Source organism: Styela clava, chromosome 6 (genome assembly GCF_964204865.1).
Source record: "Styela clava chromosome 6, kaStyClav1.hap1.2, whole genome shotgun sequence".
Lineage (NCBI taxonomy): Eukaryota > Metazoa > Chordata > Ascidiacea > Stolidobranchia > Styelidae > Styela > Styela clava.
In genome coordinates, this window is record NC_135255.1 from 13967933 (window position 1) to 13985760 (window position 17828).

The 17828-nt window shown below is 35.5% G+C and overlaps 3 protein-coding genes across 4 annotated transcripts in view; 2 read left to right on the forward strand and 1 right to left on the reverse strand.

Moving 5' to 3' along the window:
- Positions 1-17828, reverse strand: part of LOC120331002 (uncharacterized) — a 141389-nt gene that overhangs the window by 123212 nt on the left and 349 nt on the right. The window contains exon 2 of the mRNA XM_039398016.2: positions 15794-15931. The gene's annotated coding sequence lies outside the window, so the exon portion shown is untranslated. The remainder of the gene's footprint in view (positions 1-15793; positions 15932-17828) is intronic.
- LOC120330997 (sodium-coupled monocarboxylate transporter 1-like) lies at positions 884-8105 on the forward strand. Of its 2 annotated transcripts, XM_039398010.2 has the most exons (12): positions 884-2515; positions 2730-2997; positions 3231-3370; positions 3499-3616; positions 3960-4182; positions 4770-4910; positions 5298-5516; positions 5673-5775; positions 6076-6237; positions 6557-6728; positions 7115-7258; positions 7344-8105. In XM_039398010.2, the coding sequence occupies exons 2-12, from the start codon at positions 2751-2753 to the stop codon at positions 7712-7714; spliced, it is 2040 nt and encodes a 679-aa protein (XP_039253944.2). In that variant the 5' UTR covers positions 884-2515; positions 2730-2750; the 3' UTR covers positions 7715-8105. The 2 variants fall into 2 exon arrangements, with proteins under 2 accessions (XP_039253944.2, XP_077969919.1); XM_078113793.1 differs by lacking the exon at positions 884-2515 and having other exon boundaries at positions 2552-2997.
- LOC120330998 (sodium-coupled monocarboxylate transporter 2-like) lies at positions 10594-16600 on the forward strand. The gene is made up of 11 exons (XM_039398011.2): positions 10594-11169; positions 11447-11586; positions 11853-11970; positions 12445-12667; positions 12835-12975; positions 13243-13461; positions 13667-13769; positions 14038-14199; positions 14315-14483; positions 15015-15173; positions 15734-16600. Exons 1-11 carry the CDS (start codon positions 10938-10940, stop codon positions 16015-16017), a joined length of 1950 nt encoding a protein of 649 aa, XP_039253945.2. The 5' UTR covers positions 10594-10937; the 3' UTR covers positions 16018-16600.

Genomic DNA, 17828 nt, shown 5'->3' on the forward strand with positions numbered 1-17828 from the left:
ATCAAAATCACACATTGAATAAACAAGTCTTTATTGTTTGATAGACTTTGCCATCGGGCATACATCGACAGCATTTCTAATATAAGATAGGTTTGTGACGAATATATATTAGTGAATTTTCTTCGATATCCAGTGTTGAAATTGTAACTTCATTCGGCTTCAGCACTAATGTAATAATCTATAGCTTTTGAAGAAGATTGTAAATGCTAGAACCAGGGCTACTCAACTATTTTTACCGAAGATCCGCATACAAAGCTTCAAAATTATTTGGGTCCGGTGTTTCCAGAAATTATATTTCAGCATCCCTGAACGCGCACATTTTCTCCACCGGCTAATGATTATCAGCTAATCAAGATTGTTTTTTATTGTTTTATAGTTCTATTCATATATATTCAAACAACAAAAGTCATTTTATAAAATGAAACTTCAAAAGTGGGGATAATGATCCAACCTAAAGAATTAGGTGCGGTCCGAATGTAATACTCGAAAAGTCCGGATTCGGACCGCGGTCCGCCAGTTGAGTAGCCCTGTGCTAGACTATAATATTTCTGTGATATATATACACAAAGTCAAAGTTATTAGAAAAATTATTGAAATAGGAAAGCCAGAAATTCGGGTGACTTCTGTGAATGGATCAATAACAGGCCTTCTTTGCACCAAAACTCCCTTGGCAAAGGACGAAATATACCTATTCTATGGCATGTCTTTTAAGGTGATGAAATTATAGAAAACACGGGTGAGTTTGAACTTTCATCTGGATGGAACATACAGTGGCTCTAAACAATATTGATTACGAAACAGGATATTCCGTAACAAAAAGAAAGCAAGTCATAATACAAATAAAATGAACCTGATAATTCTAAAATAAACTCACAAGAACAAATATCTTTGAATGGGTCAAATTCTATGAATGCAAAGTCAATTGGTTTTTCTTGAGTTACAACGCACTTTATTTAATTTGGTTGTCATGACAAGCAGTGCAGATGATGATAGTGCAAAAATACTAAAGAATACAGCTTTACACAACAAAAAATTCTAAAGTAAGAAGGCATTTGTTAGAAAGCTATAAATAATAAACCATTCCCGTACTCAAGTCTTACAACGTCAAGTTTTCCGCACTTTAGGTCTATTTAATCGTAACTTACGGAACATATATCTTGGAACTTGAAAAAAATATTGCTATGAATTCAATAGAAGTTTGGCACTTCGCTAGTATCAGAATATGTATGATATGAACAGTACATTAAATTACGGTCTTATCAGGATGTTGTTTGACCAATGACAAGAAAGCAAACAGACTTGAAAATTTAAAGGAATTCGATCGAAACATGGAAAGTGTAAATTTCCCGGCGACTATCGCAAACAAGATGGAAAATCTGTTGAAACCGAAACTAATGGACTCGAAATAATGTTGAAAAATAGCTATGAAATATTTGGTACTCCCTTAGTATGTGTGCCAGGTTAGGGTTAGGCCATAATTTTATTCTGATTTTCTTAATTTTAATTCTATTACGAGTTCGGGGACTTTCTATGTTAGCGAGATGAATATACCTCCTTCCCATGGCTTCAGGCCCTTTACACAACTTGATGTAAAGTAGGCGAACAAAATTAGTTACCTCCATATCGGTACACATACTTCTGGAGCGTCAAATATTTTATACCCATGAATACGTTTGAAATATTCATTCTAGCTGCTTATACCAACGGGAAAAGCGTTAAATCAACCAACAGTACACCAGTTACAAAGTGAAGAGCTAGTTAAAAAAAATGCAATAATTTTGGGAACAAATTAGGTAAAATTTTACAACATATTACGTCCTAGATAAGATAAATCGAGACTTTTATATTTGTACAATAAAATCAATAACTAATTACAGTAAATTTAGCATATAATTCAGTAAACAATTGAGCTTTTTTTATAATTCAGTAAATTCAATGGTAGATGTACCATATGTTTGTATCGCTGATAGAGTACTGATTATCATTACATCTGCTGACCACGCTTGGAAGTGATGTACCATTTCAACGGCGTTGCCTAAATTATAGTTCAGTAAACTCCAAAATTTATTCTAACTGTATATTTTCAATCCAAATATTTGTTAAGCATTGTTTTGTGTAGTAGATAATGATTGGCTGGCTGGAGGTAGATTTACCTCGGAGCTGGCTTAGACACATATTCCGGTAAGTCAGCTGATATTTGGTATCGCAGCAAACAAAAATACGTCATTCCCAGTGAAAATGTTTGCTTTACAACGTCCTGACATGTTTCTACCTTCAGAAAACAAGCGAGGGGATTATTATAAATATTATTAGTCAGTTTCAGCCTAGATACAATACATTTGTTTTTTAGTTTTTATCACTAATGTAATCGCAGAGGGATCGGATTTGAGGAAAGCAAATCTGCGAAAGCCAGAACGCCCGGTAGAATAACAGTGAAAAATCACCAAGGCCACGTACAGGCAAACTAATATTTGCCAAAGAGTTCAGTATGCATGATACAAAAGAGAAATTTCAAGTAAATATTACAGAATGGTATATATATTCACGGTAATACTGTATGTAATTTCAACTTCTTTGTAAGGGGGATGTTAGATGACATCAGAGTCAGTTGGGACAAATTAATGAATACTGATATATATATATATATATATTCCGTCAGTATTAACAAATAGTAGCAAACAAATTTGCCAATAGTGATCAAACCGAAAATTTAACCGATTTTGCTTCAGTGAACACTGTGAATAATTAAAATGTCTTCCGATACTGGATCTTGTCAATATGGTGAAAGTAGAGCTCAACTTTGTTACGATTTCGCTTCTTGGGATTATGTCGTATTCGGAATGTTGTTTGTTGTTTCGGCGTCCATTGGAGTGTTTTTTGCATATCGATCAAGGAACAAAACAGAAGACGAAGATGATTATTTGCTCGGAGGCAGAAGCTTGTCTGCAATTCCCGTATCATTATCACTGACTTCAAGTTTCATGTCAGCGATTACAGGTATATAGCAAAAATCAGTATTTGCTTTCCAATGTGTTATTCGCGATTAATGCAGGTCTCTGTGATTTTGCATTGAGATTAGTATTTTTTTTTTTTTTGAATAATTTTATCAATACACAAGAACAATATATGATAATCTTTCTCTATGAAACTACCCACAGCAAATACGTGGCAGCATCCAACTACAGCAATTCAGTTTTGTTCAATTACATGAGGCACAAAATGTTTTTCAGTTCTTGGAACACCAGCAGAATTCTACATTTATGGAACAATGTTTTGGTGGTACGCTATATCCTACACAATGGTTGGTATCATTGTGTCACAGATTTATATTCCAATATTTTACCGTCTCGGAATAACCAGTACTTATGAGGTAAGCAATAAAGAAATAAATGTTCGGGGAAAATGCAAAAAATAGTTTGGGAATCTAGTCAATCTACTTGTACATTACACAAAAAGATTTATTTCCTTATAAAACAGCGTTTTATATTGGCATTTCAGTACTTGGAAAAACGGTTCAGCAGGCCTGTACGAATTTTAGCAACAACAGTATTCATTGTTAACACTGTGCTATACGTTGGTATATGTATATATGCCCCTGCATTAGCACTCAATGAAGGTAATTCAATTTAAAATATTTGTCACAATATGTGATAGGTACACAACAAGCAAAAATAAAATGATAAGCAAATAAATGTAATGTGTACAAATAAATAAAACTGGGAAGCAAGCATACAGTAGTCAACGAGACTAGACGTCGAATGACTAATATTTAAATATTGAACACCGGAAATTGAAACAAACTATAACACAAACTTGTGGCATATCCAGAATTTCGTCAGAAAAAATGGATATTGTTTATTGCATTTTAATACAAGCAGTGAAAGGCCATAGACAAGGCACGCTCGCATGATCTTGCCATAAGGTAGTAAACATATATTATATATATACACTTGTTTCAGTTACTGGATTGGGAGTATGGTGGTCGGTAGCGTTGACTGCAGTAGTGTGTACGTTTTATACGACACTAGGAGGATTGAAAGCAGTAGTATGGACAGATGTTTTTCAATGCATGGTTATGTGGATCGGATTCATCGCAATTTTAATCAGAGGGAGTATTGTTATGGGAGGATTCGGGAATATTTGGAACATAGCATCAGAAGGAGGAAGAATAGAATACAATAAGTATAAAAACAGAGTAATATAAACGTATTATTGTGTCGTTATACAAGTAAGCAATGCTAAATGTTTGGACACGTAAACCAAAACGAAATATTAAGGGTATTCAATCGCGACTTCGAATGACCACAACATCGCAACGATCTCGAACACGGAACCGACACAAGGTGCGCAATTTTTTATTTTGATGACTTCATCACACACAAAAAAAACAAATTCCATGAAGATCACAAAAAATTTTGAAATAAATAAATTAATAGCATTCTAGCGACATCAAAAGTCTTTAAAGATTAAATATTTCAAAGTAATTGATCCAGTCTTAAAAAGAAAAACAGAAGCGTTTCACCGTAACAATAGCCTTCTAGCGACAACAAAAATCTTTAAACTAATAAATTTCAAAGCGATTGGTCCAGTACTTGAGGAGAAAAGCGATTCTTATATAACAACACGAAAAAGAATTCCAACAAGAAACATAATACCAAAACGATCTATAGATCGATTTCGTGTCATATAAACTTGCAGAACGTTGACGCATGATTCAGTGACAAATTTTCTACATAACTGAAAAAGGTGAAATGCCTAACAAATTGCAGATTCTCATTTGACCCCACAATACGTCATACTTTCTGGACAATTACGATCGGAGGAACATTTCTATGGACTGGTACATATGGCACAACGCAGTCAATGGTACAACGTTACATTAGTTGCAAAAGTGAAAAACACGCACAAGTGTAAGTTATGTAACTGTAGTACTCTTGCAATTATCTTTCAGCAAATTAACCATCAAACTTAAATCGTGACTTGCAATGTTGATGTACTTTAATTTACGTAGAAAATGTGATTGAGGGCACCAGTAGATATGATATCTCGATTTCAATTCTAAAGCCTATAGTCTAGCATAAATCAAGATAATCGGATGATTCCCTTCAACGTCGTCTGAATTCAAATTATTTCATAGGCATAAATTATTGGTTCCCAAATATACTCCAATTAATCTACAAAAATTTCAATTTAGATACACCGTGCATGACTATCTCAAAGTTTTATTAAAATGGTAAAATTTCAAACAAGTTTTTCTGAGACAAATCTAATCATGTTCATATTCACTTTTTATTCAGAGCTGTGCTGCTGAACGTCATTGGACTTTACATAATCCTAATACTGACCGGTCTATCTGGCCTCACAATGTACGCTTACTATGCCAGTTGTGACCCATATTCTAAAGAATGGGTGGGTGCGACAGATCAGCTCATGCCCTATTTTGTTCTAGAGCTATTGCACGATTATCCTGGGTTGCCAGGTATCTATGTCTGCAGTGCTTTCAGTGGGACTTTGAGGTAAATATTACTTTTTCGGAATAAAGTTTTAGGAGTACACCCATATTCTCTCCATAATTTTTCTTCGAATGTACTTCTATCATCATTTATAAAGGCCCATAGTTCCTTCATTAAATCGAAGTACATATTATATAACCCAAGTTACTGTGTTTTCAGTACTGTCTCTACAGGCATCAATGCAATGTCTACGGTGACAACTGAAGATTACATAAAACCTTTGAAAAGTCTTAGTCCAAGAACAACTATTATTCTGTCCAAAGTAAGTGATTGCTAATGTTGTGTTGGCAAACTATAGTATTAGACATTGGGACATTCGGCAACTTCTTACAGGAAATTTTTAAACTATGCAATCTTTTAGCAAGCGTTTTAGAAGCAACTTTTTATACATTTATAACCTAATTTGTTGTGATGTCCCAAATAAATACAGTGGGCGCCACGAGCACCATTTTTGAAAACTGGACATTGCCCGATTTTTATCATATTAATTTCTCAACTAATAATAGCCATCAAAAGTTAGAGAGAAGTGAAAGTAAATTAAGAAGTGCTATCCGTTCTTCAGATATTTGTTGTGATATATGGTGCGATTTGCATGGCAATGGCAGTTCTGGCATCGCAACTAGGAGGAGTACTACAAGCTGCTTTGAGTATCAATGGAATAGTGGGCGGACCGATGGTGGGATTGTTCACACTTGGCATGATACTGCCATGGAGTAACTCGATCGTAAGTTTAACAAGCCATTAACAACTTTTGTGACAATATCCTAATCGTAAATTTATTTACAAAACGTTCTACTTTGGCGGTGACCTTGTATATATTGTTAATTAAAAAAATTCACAAGCAGTAAAATAGAAACCGTAAAAAGCCGCCGACGTGTGTATAATTCTATTTCGTGTCTGAATAGTCAATAGACATAAAAGAACCAATTAAGAAAGAGCGAAAAGCTAATCACACAGCAAAATGAGCTAGCGATGCTTAAAAGAAACTATCCCGAGGTAAGAGTATAAAAAAATAAAACGAATGGTAAAACTATATATTTCAGGGAGCCTTCGTTGGTGTCATCTGCGGTTTGGGATTTTCTTCTTGGGTGTATGTTGGAAGTACAATATATCCACCTTCAGCAGAGAAAAGAGGAGTTTTACCACTTTGTACAAATATGTGTAATACTACGGCAGATATGTCATGTGGATTCAATGAAACCATGGAAATGACAAGTAAAATAATAATAAAAGAAGTCGTCATCACAATGAACCAAACTTAATCATATTCCTCATGGACATAGTTAAATATGTCGACACGAAGGTGACGGTTTGTCCCCAGCACGGTGAAGCCTTAGACAGCCGCCTAGTTTCTGAAAAGATCGCTAACAAGCGTGACGCTGTGAAATGTTTCCAAATTCCATTAAAAAAGTATTCCAATGAATTAAGATAGGTACAATTTATAAAAAATAAAAATAATAGCCTAATAGCGAATCCTCACATCTTGATGTTAGTGGACAGAATGGATATCGAATGGTCCACACGAAAACTCACAACAAACAAAGCGATCTATTTGTACAATTGGTTTTCAATAAACATACATCTTTAAACTTTTCATATAGCTCTACCACCGTTCACAACAACAGTTGGTCCAACAGTAGAACCTCCACCTATCGCAGCATTCTATTCACTGTCATACGCTTACTATCCAGTACTTGGATTCTGTGTCACGATCGTCATCGGATTACTCACATCATTTCTAACTGGTAAGATCTTAAGTGTGCTTTTCGTAAATCGCGATGGTGTAATTCGCTACAATGCAATCAATACCTGTTACATGTTACATTCTAGGATACCAACACCCATCCAAGCTGCCACCCGGAACGGTTTATAGATTTTTCGATCATCCTGTATTTATGTGGTTACCTAAAAAAGTTAGAAGATGGCTTTGGTGCGGAGTTCGTCATGGCGAAAACAATGATGACAAGGATTATATCGGTGATATGTCGTATGGGTTCGAAACTATCCGTGATACAAAGCAAGATGAAGGAAATTCATATCGGTATAAAGGAGATAATGTTGACTTTATTCCCGGGGGAGAGAAGAATGGAAACGAATATGAAAATAAAACAAACGGTTATTCTGGACCCGAATATGGCTACAGCAACAAAGCGTTCCAACTACCTAACGAAGGGCCGAATATCACAAGCACAGCTTTATAGATCCAATTTAGTGGGCAAAATTTAAAAAGTTAGGTCATTAATTAGAGAAAGCAAAAGTAACGTTTTAACCTATTCTGCTTATTCTAACTAAGCCAGCAAGTATGAATACCCACGTGAAACTTTTCTGCTCGCGCTGTAGTTGCCAACCCATTTATTATTACATTCACCAAGCAAAGATATTTTTTCAGTACTAAAATAGCTGGAGTAACGTTTACCTTCATAAGTCCTAAAGGCAATGCGTATCTCCGAAGAATAATAAAGATATTACTTTTTCATCCGTTTAATTAAAAATAGAGATTTTCACATTATGTTTCTGTGAACATTGAACAATGAATTTCTGTGTTAATTACAATTGGAATCAAAGCGTATAAACAATAAAATAATAAATGCATTGATCGTAAGTGATATATCAGCGAATAACGCCGAAAAGAGACAAATTTGCTCAACTATATATATTCAACCTATATATTTAACTTACAAGTTACAGAAAAAGACAGCGAATGGGTTATAAACGACGGATCAACGACGAAATGCAAACTTAAGCGGGATATTGGCTACTAAAAAAATATAGGATATGAAGACCTAAGGAGACCCTTTTCTAATGAGGCATTCATAAACATTGAGAAATCTAGTGTATCAACGACCAATATGGGTGAATAAACGACATTTATATCGTTTCAAAAAAATAACTCATCAAACAGCAATATACGGTAAGTTCCGAATAATACATCCTCTAAAATCCGCGGGTTCAATCTATATGCGGGTGCTAAAACCCATAGGTCAGGGTTAGTATTGGTTCAAATATCCGTAAGACAAAAAAAAATGCATGCGGCTCGCCAGACTTTTTGTGCGGCTCTTCTCGCTAACATAAATTATTATCAAAATTTTAACTAAGAGAAAAACTTTAATGTGAACTTTTTTAATTTATTAAAAGTCGTAAAGAAGTTTTCGTCAATGATTAAGACAATTTTTTAGTATGAAAATCGCTGTAGCGTTGAATTTTGAATTTAAGTCAGTCAAGTCAGCAAATCTTTCGTCGCGATGGTCAATGTTTATTGATGCGTCGGCGGTATTGCAGCTTGATTGCGGTTAGTTAGTCTGAGTTACTCTGCGATATGTCCTCAATTAAGAAAGGAAAGTACGGAGATGAAAACAGAGTTGTCAAGTCAGGGTGGGAAGAAGAAAGAATACGCATTTACCAGTCAGGAGAATTAACTCTTGTGGTTAATCTGCCATAAGCTACTAAGTCAGAATAATCAGAATAAAGTCAGCAATGTTAAACGGCACCATGAAACGAATCATGAAAACTTCTTACGAGACTACCCTCGTAAATCAGCAATAAGGAAACACAAATTAAATGAGCTCAAATTGTGCATATATTTGAGCATAGCTGCCTTATTTATCTATTTATTGTTATTAGACTCTTGTGTAAATTTCTTTTCTGTTCGTGGTATTTTGATAATATTTTTGTGCCCACCCCTGGTCCTAGAGTCTAGCTAGACCAATTGCTTTGAAATTTTCAGTGTTTAATTAAAGATCTTTTTCTTGCTATTCCGTTTATTTATTTTAAAATTTTCTGTGGGCTCTGTGAATTACTTTTTTGTGTGCGATGACGTCATCAAAATTGGCACCTTGTGGCAGTTCAACGTTTGCGTTAGGGAGGAGTCGTAAAGATTTCGGTACCGGTAGTTTACAGTAACAGATTGCATACCCGTACTACCTCGTTTTGGCTTTTGTGTTCATATATTTAAGTCTCGTTTTTTTTAGATTGTAGCCTTCTAGTCTAGTGCTTCCAAGCACCCCATTCCGTCGTAAGAGCATTCAGCAACTTCAAATACTTCCCTACGTCTGAAGTAATTAAAGCCATTTCTTCATAGATTTCAGACGTTTAGTGACCTAATCACCTAGGTCCATCGGAAGAAATTCCTGTGACTTTATTCGTTTAGATTTCAACCACCTCATTCTATCGAAAAGAAAATATCAACAACTTCTTTTAACGTTTAGCTTCTTAGTGTGCCGTCGTGAATTTATCCATTCTTTCTATATTTCAGCTTTTTTAAAACCAATTCACCCAGCAGTTAGAACCACGTTTTTTTAATTTTCAGCTTGTCATTGGTTTTCAATTTTTCATCTTCGGAAACACTGCAACATTCTGGTTTCATGACTTTTCCTTATTTTTTTTTCGGTCATATAGTGTTGCGCTAGTCAGAAGGTGGTTAAAATTTCAAAGCACTAATCGCTGACCGATCACTATGCCCTTTCTGTTTGCAAAACGCATCATTGCAAATAGCATAAATATAAAAAAAATTCAAAGCCATAAGATCCATAGTCGTAAAAATACACATTGGAACCGAGTATACCTGCACAGTGCCGATATCTCCAAAAAATTGAACCCTAACCTGGTACAGCTACTATATACAGGTTGTGCGCCATCCTGGTGCACATACTTCGGGAGCGCCAAAAAATATTCAAATTTTTTAGAGGTCCTTTTTTTTTGCAACACCAGAGGTATCCATTTTGATCTGAGCAAAAATCGACGATATTCTATGCAGTAGCGAGGAAATGGGTTTTCAACAAAGTTAAAATGGGGATAAAAACTTCAGGGTTCTCCATGGCGCATATTCTTTTAAAGTCTCACATTTAGAATGCAGAAGATTTTTTTTGATCGTTGGCAATCCATTTCCAAAACAAAGTCACAATTTTTTGTGGTTAATTGAAATCATGATATCTCCAGATTTATTACATCTAAGGCGACACCCTCATCCACTATTCTAGTTATATCTCTTCCCGATCCAATTTACAAGATTTTTCAAATGAAAAACACTTTTTATTAAATGTTGGGTTCGGTGGAATACGAAAAGTGGAGCAGACCTGTGCAAAATAATATAGGTAATATTTGTCATAAGTATATGACTATATTTTCTCCAGGACACTTCAATTGTTTGGGCTCACGTTATGGAACCAAAGCTTCAAGCGAGGGAGCATATGATTGACTCACATTCACGAAGCATAATTGATTAGATGTATTTGAAACCTCAGAATCGAATCTACAAACACAAAACGACAATTTATTTTCTCGTATAAGTTCACAGTGTTCAAGCCAATATTGACAATAGCAACACGCCTGCTCGTTAAATACCGCATCGGACAGTGAATGCTGTTATATGATTAGTGCCGTAGACACCGATGCAGTGAAAAAAATCAATATCAAGAACTCTGTGAAATGGAATGCAACATTGGAGACGTGAGATCTCAGACATGCTACACTTTCGGAACGTGGGACTATGTTGTATTCAGTTCATTATTCGTTATATCGGGAGGGATTGGCCTATATTTCGCATATACGTCACGTACAAATGAGGAAGATAAGGAAGATTATCTCTTGGCTGGACGTAACTTACCGGCTTTTCCGGTATCTTTATCAATGACAGCAAGTTTCATGTCGGCAATAGCAGGTACAGTTGTCTCATTTGGTTTATTTAAATTTAAAGTTAAGAGTACGAAAACTCATGCAGTCGGTACACTATACTCACGTCGAACGCAACCATTGCCTATATTTCATTGTAAAGGTATTTTCTAGCATGGCACACGTTCCGGGTATTCTGTTGTCATGTTTACAATAAAAACGCTTGGAAATTAAACTTAATACATCAACGTAACAATCGAAGATTCCTAAATAAAGTAAAAAAATCTGGACGCGTTTCTCGGCTTCATAATTGAATTTTTCAACAGTACTCGGCTTGCCATCAGAATTTTATATATTCGGAACAATGTTTTGGTGGTATGCTCTCTCTTTTCTTCTAATGGCAATCGTCATGTCTGAAGTATACATACCGATTTTCTATCGTTTGAAGATTACGAGCACATATGAGGTAAGAGCGTTGTATGTGGTTTAGCCTATCTATATAAAAAGGGGAATTTTTGTATACCAAATAAGCAATTTTAGTAACCGTATATGTTAACTCTTTACTCGTCAAATCAAAATAAAATCACCAAAGTTACCAAACCAACAAAACTATTTCAATTTGTCCTTAGAAAAAAAATAGCATATCGGCTAGTCAATTTGGTATTGGCACTTTGATCTGTGACTAAGATTTCGTACTACAAATACTTATACTCACAAAAGATTTTTTTGCAGTACCTTGAAATACGATTTAATAGACCCGTTAGACTACTTGCAACAACTGTATACATCATCAACTCGAGTTTATATGTTGGAGTAGTGATATATGCACCTTCACTTGCTTTGAATGCAGGTAAGAAATTAAAATCATATAGATAAAACTGAATATAAAACGAACATGACGCTTCTGGTGGTGAAGATAATACTTTCTTCCAATATTTGAATTAAACTCAGCGGTGTTGCTACTCAGGGTGCGTGGTCTCTACTCTCTGATTACGAATTACTAAAAAGAACTTGATAATAATCGGAAATTTTCGATATCCATGTCCCCCTAAAGTCGAGTAGAGTCTGATTCAGAGTTGGGTCATTCCATCGAAACGACTTGAGCCAATTCTAGGATTTGCATAAAGTTGCTCCGATTTGATTCGACCTAATGACATATTTCGCCGCGAAAATCCGTGTGGTATTTAAAAATCATTCAGATCTCGTGGTGAAGATTTCAAAAAAAAAATGGAAATGTTTTGTCGCCAATGCTTACCACTGACCATGAGCGCAATATATGAATACCAATAGCGAGTCCATAATTTTTGTTTTCCTTCATTTTCAGTGACGGGTCTTGGGATTTGGTGGTCAGTGGCACTGACAGCTGGTGTATGCATGTTCTATACTTCCCTTGGCGGAATGAAGGCTGTTGTTTGGACTGATGTATTTCAGTGTTTAGTAATGTGGATCGGTCTGGTCGCGGTAATAGCAAGAGCATCAGTTTTACTCGGGGGATTCAATAATATGTGGCAAATTGCATCAGATGGCGGGCGAATACAGTTCAAAAAGTAGGCAAAGCGTGCCTGAAAATACAATGTTATAACGAGTATTTTTACACAAACATGCATGGTATTTGCAATGAAATCGTTTAAATATGAGTTATCGAAACTTTCGTCGATCAAAGTTCCGCTAAATTTTTTGCAGTCTCAGATTTTTTTAAATTTAAAATTCTCAGCTTCGATATAGACCCAAGAATGAGGCATACGTTCTGGACAATTTCACTCGGAGGAACACTTTACTGGATAGGAACATATGGAACTACTCAAACTATGGCACAACGATATATAAGCTGCAAAAGCGAAAATCAAGCAAGGCTGTAAGTGAATCAATATATACTGTGAAAAAAGCGCATTTTAAACATATGTTAAAGACACTTCACCAGCCATCAAAATTAATAGTCTAAAAAGGAATGCAACGATGTGACCACTACAGTGTTAATGTGAGCAATGACATATAACATATTGTTATATGTCATTGATGTGAGAGGCCGTACATTGAGTATTAACTTTGGTATACCGGAGAAAGTTTCGTGTTTCCAGCAGTCGTAGACTTTTTCAATTCTCACAGCAATTTAAATTTAAAGGGCTGTTCATCTCAATGTCATCGGGTTATGGATTGTGCTACTTCTCGTCGGGTTTGCTGGACTGTTTATGTATGCATATTACGCTGGGTGTGATCCTTACTCAAAACAATGGGTTGGGGCAACAGACCAACTTATGCCTTATTTTGTGCTTGAGATACTGCATGACTATCCGGGACTGCCAGGAATATTCGTATGTAGTGCTTTTAGCGGAACATTGAGGTAATTAATATATGTCTCTCAACTGATTTCGTAGCATTTTGATAAGTGAAATTCAAAATATGTTTCTAATCTTGGTATTCATATAGCACAGTGTCCTCCACGACATATACAATGGCTATAATATGTTTTTCAACTGTTTCCGTAGCATTTTAATTAGTGAAATTCAAAATATGTTTCTAAACATGGTATTCATGTATTCATATAGCACAGTGTCCTCGGCGACAAATGCAATGGCTACTGTCACTCTCGAGGATTTCATAACTCCGTTTAAGAAATTATCTGGAAAGAAAACGCTGATTTTGTCTAAAGTACGTTCCGTTAATTTATTTCATAGTTTGTCTTCATTAAATTGCTTAGCTGCTATTGAAAGAACGTGACTAACTCTTAGATGTGCTAAATAGCTTCCTGGGTATAAACAACGCTGGACATAAGGGTATTACATTTTGAGGTATTTATAGCATCGTTATAGAAAATTGTCTCAACGTTTGTACACAACAAAACGATTCGGACATGGAACTTTTCTTCTACAACACGTACAACAAACAAAACAATAATTAAATATTATTTTTTTTTTAGGTATTGGTAGTAATTTACGGGCTATTGTGTACAATTATGGCAGTCTTGACATCACAACTGGGAACAATATTAGAAGTGGCATTCTCAATTAACAGCATCGTTGCAGGAGGGATGACGGGGTTATTCACACTCGGAATGTTGTTGCCATGGTGCAACTCGTACGTAAGTTATATTACATGTAGATTTTCGGTATATAATATAGAGTCGTAAAATATTGATATCGAAAAAGTTTGTTCACGATTGTTGAACGTGTATATGACTGTATTTTCATTTTTAGGGTGCCTTTTCGGGACTGTTATCCGGGCTAGCAATGTGTATTTGGGTGTATGTTGGAAGCACTATCTATCCGCCAACAAGCGAAATGTTACAAATATTACCACTATGTACTGATAATTGCAATGGGACAAGTTCTTCGTGTGGGATATCAGATATTGAAACAACATACGGTTCGTAACGTTTTTGCTACTCAATGAAGCACTGACATGATGACATAAATAAGTTTTTCTAGAGCATGCATGTTAACAATTAAATATCAATACAATATATTCGTTTCTTCAAGTGAGTCACAAATCTTGAGATAACAGTTGTATACTTATAAGTTCACAATTTTCAAAAAACTTCCTATGGAGATAACATATGAAGAACTACGAACCCTCATCTACAGGTCAGGAAAAAATAGTTAATCAATTATTCATTCCAGATGCATGGATTGGAACATAAACCAATCGAACGCCATGTGAACAAATGTGTAAAGCGGTCAATAGCGGTCCCACACACACTAATTCTACTTGTCATTTAAACTTACAACACCGCACAGGCAAATTGCCCGTAATATGACCCAAGATGTACAGAACGTCGGGTCAAGCAAGCGGCACAAATCAAAATAATAGACCTCCAAAACTCAGAAAGGCAAATGTTTTGCAATTGCTGAGTACTTCAGATCAAGATACGGTATCTTAATAAACTTCCCATTACAGCACCGTACGTCGAAACAACTATAGTCACCTACAATGCAACCACGCCAACGGACGTCCGACCTCCAATAGCGGAGCTGTACTCGGTATCTTACCTTTATTACAATATCATCGGCTTTCTCACCACAATTATCGTTGGACTTGTGGTATCCTTCGCAACGGGTATGTTATTATACATAGTCGCAATGCGCTTCAAAATAGCAAATTCTTAGAGTAACTAAACCTCATTTTGATGTATCATTCTTATATAATAAACAAGCCTTTAGACTTACAGAAAATACAGAACCGTTTTGTAACAAAATTGACAAAATTCATAATAAGTCTTCAAAGTTAGGTTTAAGTGTTACGTCTCATTACTGTAATTCATACCCAAAACTTCGCAATAAAAGTCAATAATAGAACTCACTAAACTACGGTTTACTTAAGATAATAATACGATTAGTGGTGAAAGTAATTAATCGTTAAATGTGTATGTAGGAGAAATACTATTTGCAGTACCCCATGAAACTATCGTAAAATGTTTACATAAAAGTGCAATTTTGTATTTATCAGAGAGCACAAAGTAAATTATAAACATTTCAAAAATATTCACATTCAACCAAACATTTTTAATTAGTTGCTAAATATGTTTATATTGCCTATTTCCAGTTCGATGGGCACAACAAAGATTGTCATTCTGGGTTATCAAAAGCTAAACATTGATATTCGGTTCCTCTTTTTAGGATACCAAGAACCCTCCCTACTCCCACCTGAAACGATTCGACCTATTTTTGATCACTTACTGTTTCGATGGTTGCCGAAAAAAGTGCGTCGATTTCTCTGGTGTGGAGTGAGGCACGACCGAGAAGAAGAAGATCAAGTCGTCAAGGACGAATGCGATGTAGACTTCACTTACAAATCACTCGGAGATTCAACAGAGGCTGAAATACACATTGGAAAAACTATTTCAGATAATTCGTTTAATATAACACTACCCGAAAAAAATTCCATCACCACAAGACTATGACAAATTAAGAGACAGGAGAGTATTAAAAACATAGCTAACGTCTATATGAAATTAGTTAGAATATCAATTGTTCTTACTATTAGTATAACGGATATAACTATATATTTGTATTTTACTTAACCCGTTCTAATTATTGGAAAATGAATTTCATGAGATTGAGTGATTAATTAATAAAAAAAATAATGACACAGTTTTATTGTGAATATACACATACTGTGCGAGCATCAATAAAGGAAATCACGTAGTGTTAACTTTATTGTCTCTGTAATTTATCTCGTATGAAGCACAATACATCAATTACGGATTAACATAAAACGGAATTTTGCGACAGAAAGCCCACTGCACTTCGCGCTTCCACAGAATTTGGCTGGATGGCAAGCAGAGTTTCTATAAAGCTTCTTTACCATTTTTTGATCGAAGAATCGATTATGTACGAGGTTCTCAGTATAAAAATACTTGAGCGTTCTGCAGTGTTTTGGTCAAAGAGAAAATCTGCAGTATGAGTTGGCAGTTGGGCACGAAAAAAATGCTATATTACACGAATGAATGTCAATACAGTATAGCAGGGATCGGCAACCCCTGGCACGCGAGAGGATTTCTCATGGCACGCCAAGCGATTTGAGCCATATTCAAATATTTATTTTCATAGTGCGTCAACATTCTACAATTGAACAAAAAATAACAAATCGAGAAATTTATTGAAAAAACATGCAATATTTAACTGCAATCGACGAGAGGCCGAATTCTGTACCCAAAATCGTGAGCATTCGATCATCCCCTTCCTTTCAAATTTTCGGAAAACTGAATAAGTCGCAAATACCGCGTGCGATTGCTTTTTGCTGAAATTTCTGATTGTTTTTATCAGCGTGACGTGTTATTTAGGCCGTAAACACTTTTAGTTGGTGTTTATTCTTCCTGAATCACAACAATTATTTCACGACAACGATAATAATTACTTTATTTTTGCCCAGAATTGGGCTGAGAGTTATTATACAATCAATCTAAACTAAATACAATTAGACATTAGGCATGTTTATCTCATATTTTTACATCAAAAGATTGAGTGGTATTTCAGACTAATAATGTTCATATTTTGACGCAAGAAGATGTAACCGCGAGTTACGTTGGCACAAAATTATATCAATACAGAAGAAAGTTTTAGATTCTAGTAGCTGTTATGAAATGAATATTTTACTGAAGAGAAAAATTGGTATACGCTGAAAAACTCGGCCTTTTTAACGAGTGCGTAATCGCTGCGACTGTTTCATAAGGGAATGGAAATTTTCGGTTTTTGAAACACCCCCTTTCGAAAATTCTGACTGCGCGCCTGGCTGATTTTCATCATTCCACCGTGAGCTACATGTAACTAACAAAAACGATGAAATAAAGGCGCTCCGTAGATGTGCACCAAGATGGCGGACACCGGAACGTAAAATGTGTACCAGGTTTGGGTTAGGGCATAATTTTATTCCAATTTTCCCTATTTCAGTTCTATTACGAGTTTGGGGACTAGCCAAATGACTCCTGTAGTATTTGTACCTGAAATTATGGCCTAACCCTAACCTGGTACACACACTACGTTCCGATGTCCATCATCATGGTGCACATACTACGGGAGTACCAAAATAAATTTTATCTTCTTTAGTATTTATCGCGATTTCATTGTTTCTGGCTACAAAACTAATCGCGAGTGGCCTCAATTAATACCTATTACTTAAGTCGTCCGAAGACAGGTCGGATGTAGAAATGCCATATGCCGAAATCTCTCGTAAGCTTGTTTCCATGCACGTTATCCAATAAAATGAATTTGT